At 47.2% G+C, this 14450-nt stretch overlaps 1 protein-coding gene across 1 annotated transcript in view; it reads right to left on the reverse strand.

The window, feature by feature from the left end:
* Positions 1 to 4133: 4133 nt before the first annotated feature.
* Positions 4134 to 14450, reverse strand: part of CNGB1 (cyclic nucleotide gated channel subunit beta 1) — a 95410-nt gene continuing 85093 nt past the window's right edge. The window contains exons 34-35 of the mRNA XM_054455090.2: positions 10857 to 11076; positions 4134 to 7497 (exon numbers count right to left, since the gene is read on the reverse strand). Coding sequence (XP_054311065.2) covers positions 7204 to 7497; positions 10857 to 11076 — 514 coding nt within the window. The 3' untranslated portion in view covers positions 4134 to 7203. The remainder of the gene's footprint in view (positions 7498 to 10856; positions 11077 to 14450) is intronic.

Consider the following 14450-nt stretch of genomic DNA (forward strand, 5'->3'; position numbering starts at 1 on the left):
ATGTCCAGTGTGATGAGGGGGTTGAAGTTGTGATGCATCTGCTCCCCATTTTCTTTTCTTTCTTTCTTTCTTTCTTTCTTTTTTTTTTTTTTTTTTTTTGAGACAGGGTCTCATTCTGTCACCCAGGCTAGAGTGCAGTGGCACAATCTTAGCTCCCTACAACCTCTGACTCCTGGGTTCAAGCAATTCTCATGCCTCAGCCTCCAGAGTAGATGGGATTACAAGTGTGAGATACCACATACAGCTAATTTTTGTATTTTAAGTAGAGACGAGCCGGGCATGGTGGCTCATGCCTGTAATCCCAGCACTTTGGGAGGCTGAGGCAGGCGGATCACCTGAGGTCAAGTGTTCAAGACCAGCCTGACCAACATGGAGAAAACCCATCTCTACTAAAAATACAAAATATTAGCCAGGCGTGGTGGCACATGCCTGTAATCCCAGCTACTCGGGAGGCTGAGGCAGGAGAATCACTTGAACCCAGGAAGTGGAGGTTGCAGTGAGCCAAGATCCTGCCATTGCACTCCAGCCTGGGAAACAGGAGCGAAACTCCATCTAAAAAAAAAAAAAAACTAAAAACAAAGTAGAGACGAGTTTTCACCATGTTAGCCAGGCTGATCTCAAACTCCTGACCTCAAGTGATTGGAGTTCAAGATCAGCCTCAGCCTCCCAAAGTGCTAGAATTACAGGCATGAGCCACTGCACCCAGCCTCATTTTCTTCCGTTCCTTCTCCATTTCATTGCTCCTTTTAAATTTTTAAAAATAATTTTTTAAAAAATTGTTTTTAATGTATTTATGTTTGAGACGGGGTCTCACTCTGTCACCCAAGCTGGAGTGCAGTGACACACTCACGGCTCATGGCTCACTGCAGCCTCTCTCTCTTCTGGTCAAGCAATCCTCTCACCTCAGCCTCCCTAGTAGCTGGGAGCACCACAAAGTCTGGCTAATTTTTGTATTTTTTGTAGAGACAGGGTTTCGCCTTGTTGCCTAGGCTGGTGTTGAACTGCTGGGCTCAAGCAATCTGCCCACCTTGGCCTCCCAAAGTGTTGGAATTACAGGTGTGAGCCACCACACCTGGATATTTTGTTTTGTTTTGTTTTTGTTTTTGTTTTGACAGAGTCTTGCTCTGTCACCAGGCTGGAGTGCAGTGGTGCCATCTCTGCTCACTGCAACCTCTGCCTCCCAGGTTCAAGTGACTCCCCTGCCTCAGCCTCTCAAGTAGCTGGGACTACAGGCATGCACCACCACTCCCGGGTAATTTTTTTGTATTTTAGTAGAGATGGGGTTTCAGCATGTTGGTCAGGATGGTCTCGATCTCCTGACCTTGTGATCCACCTATCTCAGCCTACCAAAGTGCTGGGATTACAGGCATGAGCTACCACGCCCAGCCGCACCTGGCCTTTTTTTAGAGACAGGGTCTGACTCTGTCACCTAGGCTGGAGTGCAGTGGTACAATCACAGTTCACTACAGCCTCAAACTCCTGAGCTGAAGCGATTCTCCTGCCTCTTCCTTCCAAGTAACTGGGACTAGAAGAGTGCACCACCATGCCCAGCTATTTTTTTATTTTATTTTATTTTATTTATTTATTTATTTATTTATTTATTTATTTTTGTAGAGACGGGTCTTGCTATGTTACCCAAGCTGGCCTCAAACTCCTGGGCTCAAGTGATCCTTCTGCCTCACCCTCCCAAAGTGCTGAAATTATAGGCATGAGCCACCATGCCTAGCCCATTTCACTGCTCCTACATCAGGATGTTTTCAGCTTCAGGTAACAGAGACCCTATGGATGGCTTTAAATAATAAAGATATTTCATTATCTCATATAATGAGTAGTCTGAACACGCATGGTTTCAGGGTTGATTTGGCAGCTCAAACATGTCACAGGCTGCATCTCTCCAATGTTTGGCTCTTCGGTCATGAGATGGCTGCTGCAGCTCCAAATACATTCTCACTTCAGTATCCCAAGCAGGAGAAGAGAAGGACAACAGTAACAGAGCGCTTTCCATACTTGATTAATTCATTGGTTGGAACTGGGTCACACCTAGCTACAAAAAAGGCTGGAAAGGCAAGAATTCGGCAAAAAAGAACAGAGAGCAGTGATTGGCTTATACCAGGGGCTTCATCTCCTGGGGATGGGCATGCTGCTGCCCAAAGCTAAATCAGGGCTTTGTTAGCAAGGAAGAAGTGGGCCATCTTCTTAAGATTCACCTTCCCAGCAAAGAGAGTCAATGGGCCTGGCTTAGGTCATCCTGTTGGAGTCACCATGCATGACTGAAATGTAATCTTCCAAAAGGGGAAGCAGAATTCTGGGGCTAAAAGAAGAGAGACAGAAGCTGAGTGCAGAAAAGACATCTTTACCTCCTTCAACCACTGGCCATTTCAGATATTGGGTAGTATTGCAACCTAGCCAGGACAGGCTATATCATTTGTGGGAACCAGTGCAAATAAAATGCAAGACCCATGGTTCAAAAATTATTAAGAATTTCAAGCACAGAGCCCTTCTGGACACAGAGTCCTGTGTGACTGCACAGGTCACAAGCCCATGAAGTCAGCCCTGGGCCTAGCCCAGAGTTGGAGTGATTCCCCAAGGAGAGTAAGCCTTGCTGGGGTGTTTCGGGGTCTGTTTTGTTATAAAATTGGGTTAAATCATTAATTGATGGTGAGGAAAGCTGCGATTTATATTGTTATAATTAACATGTGTCCAGTCCTTTGTACAAACACTGTTAAAGGGTCAAGAAAAGAGGTAATCAAAGCTCTCTGTGTGTATAACCCTAGGCAGAGGCAGCGTTCCGAGAAGACAGAGCTATCCAGAGGCTTCCAGTCTACTCCAACTATCAGAGTAAGGGGGATGGTGAGTTGGTTTTATTCCTCATGCCCATTCAAACTTGGCAATTTCAGTCTATTACTTAATCATCACAGTGGCCCTGTGTGGCTCAAACTATTATATCCATCTTATAGATGAGGTCGCTGGGGCTCAGAGAGGTCCATGATCATCCATGGTATATGATCAAACTGGGATTGGAAGCCAGGCAGTCTGAATCCTTGCGTCCGTGTTTATCAGCACTGTGCATCATTGAACAAATCTAATAAGGCTGGGGAAATTGTAGGAAGTTGTCTTATAATAGATGAGATGACACAGAAATAAAGGGACTTTTAACTTGAAGGGCTTAGAGTCCTAGAGGCTGTGAAGTTTTTTGTCTTTTTGTTGTTGTTGTTGTTGTTGTTTCTTTCTTTCTTTTTTTCTTTTTTTTGAGATTGAGTCTCACTCTGTTGCCCAGGCTGGAGTGCAGTGGCATGATCTCAGCTCACTACAACCTCTGCCTCCGAAGTTCAAGCAATTCTCATGCCTCAGTCTCCAGAGCAGCTGTGATTACAGGCATGCACCACCAAGCCTGGCTAATTTTTTTGTATTTTTAGTAGAGACAGAGGTTTCACCATGTTGGCCAGGATGGTCTTGAACTCCTGACCTCAGGTGATCCACCCATCTTGGCTTCCCAAAGTGCTGGGATTACAGGCGTGAGCCACCACACCTGGCCCTATTTTTTCTTTTCTTTTTCTTTTTTTTTTGAGACGGAGTCTTGCTCTGTCGCCCAGGCTGGAGTGCATTGGCACGATCTCGGCTCATTGCAGCCTCTGCCTCCTGGGTTCCAGTGATTCTCCTGCCTCAGCCTCCCAAGTAGCTGGGATTACAGACACCCGCCACCACACCCGGCTAATTTTTTTGTATTTTTAGTAGAGATGGGGTTTCACCATGTTGGCCAGTCTGGTCTCGAACTCCTGACCTCAGATGATCTGCCTGCCTCAGCCTCCCAAAGTGCTGGGATTTCAGGCGTGAGCCACTGCACCCAGCCTATTTTTTCTTTTAATAGAGATGGAGTCTTACTATGTTGCCCCGGCTTGTTTTGAACTCCTGGGCTCAAGCAATCCTCCCACCTCAGCTTCCCAAAGTGGCCATAGAGGTTTGATAAGAATATCATTCCAGCAATAGGAATACAGGATGGATTAGAGCCACAAGGATGTCCGTAGGACATTTGCTAGAGTGCCTGGGCCAGGATATTTACTTAGTTTTTCTCACAAAGGTGTCTGTCACCCATGGCTGATTTCTGAAATGAATCCACAAGCCAGGAACATTTGTCTAAATACTTTAATTAAATGCATTGTAATATGAAAGGCAGAGTGTAAATAAAGTGTTCATGTTTACTAAGAAAACAGACTAAGATATTCCAGGTAGCTGAATACACTTTGATAATAAAATTTGAAACAGCTTCTTGGTTTTCATTCTATTTAAAATATTTATGTAGTTAAAAAAATAACTGACTATTTATTTTCTATCTAAATGCAAGAAATGCTGAGACATTTTAAATGAGTAGAGATTCAACATACATAAAGAAGCATCCTGTTTCAGCTACAGAATTATAATACTTCTGAGCTGTTCCATTCATACCTCAGCAAACAACCAGTCCAATTCAATTTGGAGAAGAATGCCAGCCTCAAATTCAATTTATTTAATATCTAAGTTTTGTGAAAGTGCTGAGTTAAAGGAGTTATCTCAGCAAAATTAAAACACTGCTAATCTCATTTCAAAATCAATTTTCTTTCCAGGACAATTCTTGGGAACCTCAAGAATCTCTTGCTTTATATCATAAGCAGTATACATTTAAGAACTGATATCTAAAAGAATAAGTACATTCGTACAAAAAAGATTCCTTATAAAATAGGATCTCACAGATAAGGTGTTGTTGAAGCATTTTTCCATTTACTGAAAAGCAATGTGTTTATTAGCATATCTGAAATACTTGCTAATGGTGGAAGCATTCTCTGTGCTTCGATCTTAGACTATGTGGTACAAATATACAAACAGTAAATGGAGACGAAGGAAAAATAACTGCCTAAACTCGCAGAGTTCCCCCATTTAAAACATGTTTACCAGTGAAATGATGTCTGCACAAGATTGTTTTATTGCAGCATTATTTTTAACAGCGTAAGATAGGAAGCAACGCAAATGCCCATCAATGGGAGAGTCGTTTAAATGTTATCATACATCCATTCAACAAACTAGATTGCCATCCTGAAAAAATAAGCATGCTCTTTAAGGATAGGGAACAATCTCCAAAGTAAATTAAGTGAAAAATAACAGTGGCTCTAATATGTGTTACCACTTCTGTTAAAATTTAAAAGGAAGGGAAGAAGCAGTTACATATTTCCTTGTATAAGCATAAAATAACTCTGAAAGGATACAGGAGAAACTGTTAACAGTGGTTGCTTCCAGAGAGGGAACCAAGGAAGCTGGGTACTGGGGTAGGATGAAGAATTTTTATTGGATGTCCTTTTGTACCCATGTAAATATGTTATTGTCTATTAAAACACATTTTAAAGCTTTTTTTTTTTAAAAAAAAAAAGGGTAAAATAATAAGGTCAATCATCACTATATTCAATGTGATGATTACCCGGATCACGTGACAAGCCATCAACTAGACAAATCTGTTTCTGACTCTGGGGTTTGGAAATGCTTAGACCAGCCTGGGGACTCCCACATTCTTTCATTTTTCCACAGTGGAAATGAATGTTGTTTTTAGTGGATTGGACAAATACATACAGACATTTGCAAACCTTCAAAGGCCTCTGAGCAGCTCACATTTTCCTGTAATTTTATATAAAATGGGCAGGACCTATTGGAATTTCAGGTCCTTTATGTTCACTGTTGCAGGTGAAAACAAATGGCCTAATACTAGAATACTAGATTTTGTTTTTAATCACTCACTCCCCCAAGAGCCATTCGGTATGCAAATAAAATCCTCTTGATAAATATTCATTCCCTGAATGACCCTTTTTTCTTTTCTTTTTTTTTTTGTGTGTGTGAATCATAAAAGCAACATGACACGATCTGGAAAGCTTTAGGGAATGTAAGTGCTGTCATCAGCTGGGAGATTTCATTTTCTAGGATTAATTGAAGTTGCTGCCACCATCTCTACAGCGAGAGTGTCAAAAGTGAGTAACGGACTGATCCCTGCTGGCGAATGGGGTTTCTCAGGATGACAGGCAGAGGATGCTCCTACCGGGCTGTCCCTCCTGGCAGAGGCAGAAACGCTAGTAGCCCCTGGCCAGTAAGTCCATTTCCCTTCTACCTGTTCTGAGATAATGGCATTGCACTGGAAGTGAATAGAGTCTGGGGAAGATAAGCACTAACTACCTTAATGGGCATCTAGCCCCCTACTGTGATTGCCCGCAAAGGAAAACAGCATCCCAAGCTCAGCTCAGAACCGTGGCAATTCTCAGCTGAACAGCTCAACTGCCCTCCTTTCTTTGTTTTTTTGTTTGTGTACGTTGTTGTTGTTTGCTTTTGTTTCTGCTGCTGTTTTGTAGAGATGGAGTCTCAACATGTTGCCCAGGCTGATCTTGAACTGCTGGTCTCAAACAATCCTCCCATCTCAGCTTCCCAAACTGCTGGGATTGCAGATGTGAACCACTGTGCAGGGCTGTCTTTTAGGTTTTTTGAGACAGGGTCTCACTGTGTCCAGCTCACTGCAGCCAGAAACTCCTGGGCTCAAGCCATCCTCCTGCCTCAACCTCTCCAGTAGCTGGGACTACAGGTGCACACCATCACGCCTGGCTATTGTTTTTTGGTTTGTTTTTGTTTTTGTTTGAGATGGGGTCTCGCTATGTTACCCAGTCTGCTCTCCAACTCTTGGCCTCCAGTGATCCTCCTGCTTCGGCTTCCCAAAGCACTGGGATTATAGGCATGAGCCACCATGCCCGGCCGTGAAGTATTTTCTATCCTTGAAATGTGTTGGACAAATTCCTGAGGGGAAACCCCACACATTCAATAACCCTTTACTTTTTCAACAAAGCTTCCCATGTATTGGAGCCTCATTTTATCCCCCACCCATGAACTTTAAAAGTGGAAAATCATTTTGTTCTTAAAAAGAGGAACAGTCAGGACAAGGTAGGGCTCTCAAATGATAGTGAGAGCTCAGGGACTCGAACACTTGATGCAACTTGTCGAGCTCAGGCCCAGCCCCGCCAGGAGCTGAGTCGGGGCTGGCGTGCTGGCGGGGCGGTCAGAGCTGCAGCCACTGAGGCCACGACTGCGGAAAAGCATCTCCTCTTGGGCCGTGGGGGAAGATGGGGCGCTGGGGCGCAGGGGCGCAACGGGCGCTGGGGACACACCTGCCGGAACTGCGCGCGGGATCCGCCTCACCCCACCTTACTCCGCCTTCTCCTCCCTTTCCTCCAGCATCTCCACCGACAGGATCTGCTCTCCCGGTTCCGGGCCCGGGCTCATGCAGATCCTCACCGAGTGCTCTTCGGGCTCGGCCAGCCCCTCCTCCTCTCCCTCCGGCCTCCCAAGGGAGGCAGGCGGTGGAGAGCGCGGTGGAGACCCCGGGGGCTCGGGGGGCATCCGGGGCGCGGGTGGGTCGGGGGCGGCCTCCTTTGGGGGCATAAATTGGTCTGGAGCGGCCGAGCCTTCCTCTCCCTTGGCGTCTTGCGAGCTCTTGGCCTGGAATCCAGAAAGGGTGACTCGTGAGGCACAGACTCTCGGAGGGGTCTTGGACACCTCCCTGTTCCAGCCTTTCTGGACCCCCAAAGAGGACAGCGCAACACACAGCGGGTGAAATCTAGTGGGTGGGGTGGAGCCGCATCGGGGTTATTTAGGAGAAACAAAATACATTATGGGGAAAGTGTACAGATTAAAAGTCCCGGTTGGATTTCGTGGAAAGTCTTGGGATGTCTTAGATCTAGGCTGTGGGGCTGGAAGCTGGGATGAGGCTGTTGTTTCAAGTGCAGGGCCCCTCCCCCGAGCTATTGAAGCAAGCCAGGCAGTGACTCTGAGGGAGTACCCACAAGGCCTCTGCAAAGGCTGAACCAACCATCTGTTACCAGGGGTGGGCACTCCTGGAGTGGATGAGAAAACTCCAAGCAAACAGGGTAAAAATTGATGAGGGGAGAGGCTGCTGGGGCTGGGCCCCCTTTCTGGGAAGTCTCAAAAGTTGAGATCCTCAGGGATAGCCTGGGGCTGGGTACCCCTGGTATTGGGCTGCGCTGACCCTGTGTGTGGGGACTTGATGGATACCTCCAGCCTCCAGCCTGTGCTGCCTCCCACAAACGATGGCCATGGTCTTCGCATCAGTAGGGGACTGGGTAATTAAATCAAGCCTTTGTGGATACCTGTGGCCCCTCCCACTCTGCCTGACCCCATCTCTGCACGGAAGGAAACCGGAGAGGGAGCAGCTCCCAGAGGAGGCCAGGATGGTCCTCAGCTGCCCAAGACCCATGTGAAGTGGTGTTTGTGAGTTTCAAGTGACAGCAGTCAACGTGCTTGTGCAGAGAGACCTGTGCCATTTGCTCAAGTCGTAGGATATTGAAGGAAAGGAGGAATGGAGGGGGGCAGCCAAAATGCTCCAAGAACCCAAGGCCTCTCTTGGGACATGCTTCTCCCTCTGTCTCAGTTTTTCCCTATGTTTTGGTAACCCTGTCCCACCCTCCCCTGTCCACCCTAAACTCTATTTTTTTTTGGTTTTTGTCTTCTTTCTTTCTTTCCTTCCTTCCTTCCTTCCTTCCTTCTTTCCTTCCTTCCTTCCTTTCTCTCTCTCTCTCTCTTTCTTTCTTTCTTTCTTTTTGACGGAGTCTTGCTCTGCCACCCGGGATGGAGTGCAGTGGTGTCATCTCAGCTCACTGCAACCTCTGCCTACCAGGTTCAAGCGATTCTTCTGCCTCAGCCTCCCGAGTAGCTGGGCTTATAGGTGTGTGCCACCATGCCTGGCTAAGTTTTTGTATCTTTAGTAGAGATGGGGTTTTACCATGTTGGTTAGGCTGGTCTTGAACTCCTGACCTCAACTGATCTGCCCACCTTGGCTTCCCAAAGTGCTGGGATTACAAGGGTGAGCCACCTGCGCCCAGCCCACCCTAAACTCTTGACAACGCATTTCCAGGGCAGGATGCTTAGATGGTGAGCATTGTGGAACTTCCTGAAGCATAGTGCTATGGCTGGAATCAGCAGCTCATGGGAAGTTAGAAAAGTGCTTTGCTGTGTTCAACATGCTTTTCTAAAAGGCCTCCAAGGTAATCCTGCTTGATCTTTACGACCTCATGAGGCAACCCTCAGTAATCCAAGTCTCGGAAAGCTTGAGGAGCTTCCTGGGTCATGGAGCTAGTGGGTGACAGAGCTGGGATTTGGACTTGTGTCTCTGAATGTCTAGTGAAGAGCTCCCTGCACTCTGCCATTCTGCCCTGGTTGTTCTGATTTGGAAGGGAAGTGCCTTTTAATGGAACACTCATGCAAATTTAATTCCCATCTGAAAGCTGCCTTGCTGAAGAGCTACCACTTAGGAGCCACAAGCCCACCCCAGCTGAAGCTCTTGGTGTACTGAGAGCACCCTTGGAGTTCCTGTCTAGTCAGCCCTCACAGCAGCCAGCACTGAAGACCCCTACTTGCCAGCTCCACCTTAACCTTGACAGTTTGTGAGCCAGGCAATCACATCTTTCCTCAGTCTGGGGTCATTGGTGGCTGTATCTGGAGAATGTCTTGGTACCCCAAATGGCTTTGATGTCACTCACCAGACTTCTACTGTCAAACAACATCTGGATGGGTCTCCTGGACTCTGACACAAGGCTGGATTGAGACTGAGTTCACTGGGCTCCTTTGAACTCTGCTGTGTAGACTGTTAAGCCCAGTCTGCCTAACCCCAGTCCCTCTCCAGATCCCCAGCAGCCTTCCTAAAGGACAGCCGTGAACAGACATAATTAATGTAATCATTCTACTTGGTATTCTTGGCTTTGGTCACAGAAAAAAGTCCCAGAACTAATTTTAATGTTCCCCATAGATTTATGGGGGTGGGGACATTTGGCACTTTGCCTGTGTGAGAGGTTTTTACTTTCAGATTTTTATTTTTCATTTTTTGAGACAGAGTCTCACTCTGTCACCCAGGCTAGAGTGCAATGGTGCAATCACAGCTCACTGCATTCTCGACTTCCTGGGCTCAAGTGATGCTCCCAACTCAGCCTCCCAAGTAGCTAGGACCACAGGCACGTGCCACTAAGCCTGACTAATTAAAAAGAAAAAAAGAAAAAATTTGTAGAGACAAGTTCTCGCTATGTTGCCCAGGCTGGTCTTGAAATCCTGGCCTGAAGAGATCCTCCTGCCTTGGCCTCCCAAAGTGCTGGGATTACAAGTGTGAGCTACCATGCCTGACCCAAATATCTTAAATTGTCAGAGACACAGTATTAAATATGAGGATACACTGTCTTCTGGGGAGGGACATTTGCTTCTCACACCCTCTCCTCTAACCTCTGCAACAGTATCAAGACTGCCTTTTAGAGATCCTGCTCCCAGCCTACTCTCAGTCCAGGGGCGGGTATGTGACCCAGGCCTCTTTAGAGCACCATAGTGCCCTGGCCACACCGAATGGCTCAAGAATTGGCATGTGACCCAATTCTGTCCAATGACAGTGAGTCCTGGAACTTTTGCTAGAATCCCTGGGAAAGAGGTGCTTTCTTTCTGTTGGAGTTGCTATGCCAGGAGGATGTCATCCTAGAACTGTTGAGAACCTGCCTGGAGATAAAACCATCACTGAATAAAGCAGAGATGACACAATGGGAACACTCGTCCTGCTGGCATCATTCGGGCTTTTGGATCCAGGCTTGCCTGAACTTTTCGATTACTTGACCCCTAATTCCCGTTTTTCTCAAGCTAATTTGAGCTTGCACTCTGTCACTAGTAACCAAATGAGCCCTGACTGATAGAAAAAGGAGGGGGAAGACCCTAAAACTAAATGTGTGGCCCACTCTTGGAGACCCCTCGGCCTTCTCCCTGGCACATATCCGAAATGGACGTGGTAGCTGGGTTCCCAACCACATTACCTGTTCCAGCAACTCTTGCTGCTTTGCAGCCGCCTCCAGCGCGGCCAGTTCTTTGAGCCGGGCCCGGAGGTGAGCAAGTTTGCCGCCTTTTGCCCCCTTGCCACCCATCTTTCCTGTCATAGCGAGGGCAGCACTGAAGAGCTTTGGGGTGCCCGCCCGGGGCGGAAGGATCAGCATGCTCTTCTCCTCCTTGGGCTTATTGTTGTTTCTCAGCATGCGCCTGGAAGAAAGCAGCATCCACTTACATCACAGACGCACTCTGGGGGAAAAGAAAGGCTCGCTTCTGCAGCCTCCTTTAAGCTGGAGCTGTGTAGTGGTGGTGATTTTGGCTGGTGATTATAGAGAGCTTTTTCTGGGCCAAGCGTCGTGTTAAGTACTTTATGCATTGCATCTCATTGAAGGATCAGAACAACTGTAATGAGGTGGGTCTTACTGTCTGTTGTACCTTAGAGATGAGGAAAATGATGCTCAGAGAGGTTGAATAACTTGTCTGAGGTCACATAGCTAGAAAATTCTTCTCTTTCCTTCCTTTCTGTCTCTCTCTGTCTCCTCTCTTCTGTCTTCTCTCCTCTCTCCTCTCCTCTTCTCTTCCTTTCTCTCTCTCTCTCTGTCTGTGTCTCTGTCTCTCTCTCTCACAGGGTCTGGCTCTGTCGCCCAGGCAGGAGTGCAGTGGCATGATCATGGCTTACTGCAGCCTTGACCTCCATGGCTCAAGCAATCCTCCCACCCAAATAGCTGTAACTACAGGTATGCCCCACCACAATTTTTTATCTTTTTATAGAGACAGGTTTTCGCAATGTTGCCCAGGCTGGTCTCAAACTCCTGGGCTCAAGCGATCCACCCGCCTTGGCCTCCCAAAGTGTTGAAATTACAGGTATGAGCCACTGCGCCTGGCCTCTATCTTTTTTTTAACCAGCAGAAGAGTTAGGAAATCCTGAAGGACACTTTCACACAGGGAATTGGGAATAAGATGCCCAGGTGGAAAAGGAACCAAAGCTGTTTCCTTCTCCTTTTGCTTCACTGTCACCTCCCCCTAGTCACCATCACAATTATCAGCATTTATTGAGTGTCTATATGTGCCAGGCCCTCTGCTCCATCCTTTGCAGGCACCCTTCAGTGGACCCTATTACCCCTTTCCTGGTGTCCACGCCTCTGTGTGGTCCCCTTCCCTTGAGGATGGGTGGGGTATGTGTCTTGCTTTTAAACAATCGAATACAATAAGGGCTATCACTGGTGGAATATGTCACACAGGACTGTGATCTCTGTCTTGCAAGGGGATTCTCCCTTGCTGACTTTATTTATTTTTTATTTGATTTTTATTTTAAGTAATAGAGACGGGGTCTCGCTATGTTGCTCAGGCTGGTCTTGAACTCCCGGGCTCAAGCAATCCTCCTGCCATGGCCTCGCAAAGTGCTGGGATTACAGGCATGAGCCACAGTGCCTGGCCTCCCTTGATGACTTTGATGTAGGGAGCAGCCAGCTGTGTTGGAGAAGGCCCACATGGCAAGGACCTGAGGCCAGCCACTGGCCAATTGCTAGTGGGAACTGGGGCCCCAGTCCTACAACCCCAAGGAACTGAATTACACCAACAGCCATGTGATCCTGGAAGTGGGTCCTTCCCCCATCCAGACTTAAGATGAGAGCCTGCTCTGGAAGACATCTTGATGACAATCTTGCAGAGGACCTAGCTAAGCCATGTCCGGACTTCTAACCCACAGAAACTGAGATGGCAAATGTGTGATTTTAAACAGCTAAATCTGTGGTAATACTGTTATGCTAACACATACTCTCTCATTTAAGTCTCACAACAATCCCCATAAGTGGGTCTTATTATTCATCCTCATTTCCAAATGAGGGTATAGAAGTTGAGAGGGGGTGAGTAACTTTCCCAAGGCCACACAGCTAAGAAGCGGCAAAGCTAGAATTCAAACCCACACTTCTGACCCCAGTGCCCCAGATATTAATGATTACAAAGCGACATTACATCATTATCTTCCTGGACACTGACAAATACCCCTGTGACATGGAAAGGGCTGAGATTATTGTGCCTCTGACAGTTGGGGAAATTGAGGCTCAGAGCAGGGGGAGTGACATGCCCAAGGTTACCAGGAAGTGGCAGAAGCAGAATTGCCACCCACATCTAATGGCATGTACCACCCTGTTTCTCTAGATAAGGGTAGATTTTCCATCAAAGAGAGCCCTAGCTTTTTACTGGGAATTTTTCACACTACAAACATGCGGTGAGCAGTTTGTCTCAAGAACAAACGAATTCTGCCTGCAACCAGCGGGCCTAGACAATGAATTGGCAAATTCATTCGTTGAGGCTCCAGCAAAACTTGTTTGTTTAAAAATGAGGCCATTACTGGCTGCTTATCTAATCAGAGGCAATGGGTTTAAATTGTGCATGTTGATATTAATTGCCCAAGATTTGCATTTCTAGCTGGAGATCCCCCAGGAGAACACAAACATGATAATTCACCAGACGCCTCTGACATGCGCCAGCTCGGCACTGTCCCCCATGTTATTTGAGTCCATAATTCATGATGTGACAGCCCACAGGAAAGCTGAGGGTGCTGTGAAAATGAACTATCTTTTTCTTTCTAACAAAATAACTATTTATAGGACCTTTGCTGATTGCTAATAGCTGTCTCTGTTTGGAAACATTGAGCTGGCTTCTGGGGCATTTCCAGATTAGGGAAATTTGTCCTCATTTTCTGATGATGTATGCTTCCCTGTAACTGAGATTGAGCAGTCAGCCCGGAGCAAGTCACCCACATAAGACCTCTTCATCCTCTTTCTTGGAGTGGTCAAGCCAGAGATCTCAGCACTTCACTTCTTTGGGGACCCAGGTCCCCCATCTGCAAAGCAGGGAGCTTGGACAGAATCTCACACGTGGCCCTCACCAACTCAGATGTCCCTGGGACTATGGTTCTCAGACAGTGTATCTCCCCTGATGAGCAGAGCTCATACACAATCCCCTGCCTCTCTGGTCAAGCTGGCCTGGCCAGCAAACAACCACTCTGATGACTCATGGCTGGGACCCCCATTCCCACGCCCCCTGCCACGTTGCCGTGAGGCCTGTTAGCCCCATTCCTTCGCCTGGCTGCCTCCCACCCACACCTCAGCCTTCTCAGTGTGGACACAGGTGCACAGGCACTGTCAGGAATGGGGGCCTCTGCACGGCTCTTGGGAGGTGCCTTTGCGGTCCCATCTGATTTGCCAAACTCTTGCCTAACCCACCCAGCGGGATGGGATAACAGCTAAAAGCATGGCTTTCCTGAGCTTTGCTCCTCCTGGTGGGGGCGGGGGCAAGAAGAGAGGGTGGGGAGACCTGGTACCAGTTTTCAGTCATAAGCAGCTGAATCTCATGATTTGCAGTAATTATGTCCTATAAGATCTCTGCGAACACTGAATTAGCAAATATGGAAACATTGCTCCTAGGGGAAATACAAGGCTAGATTCCTACAAATCTCTCATCACAACATTCATCAACCATAATACATAAACTTGGCCAGGTGTGGTGGCTCACACACAGTCCCAGAACACTGGGAGGCCAAGGCGGGAGATTTCTTGAGCCCAGGAGTTCGAGGCTGC

Source organism: Pongo pygmaeus, chromosome 18 (assembly GCF_028885625.2).
Source record: "Pongo pygmaeus isolate AG05252 chromosome 18, NHGRI_mPonPyg2-v2.0_pri, whole genome shotgun sequence".
In the NCBI taxonomy this organism is placed as follows: domain Eukaryota; kingdom Metazoa; phylum Chordata; class Mammalia; order Primates; family Hominidae; genus Pongo; species Pongo pygmaeus.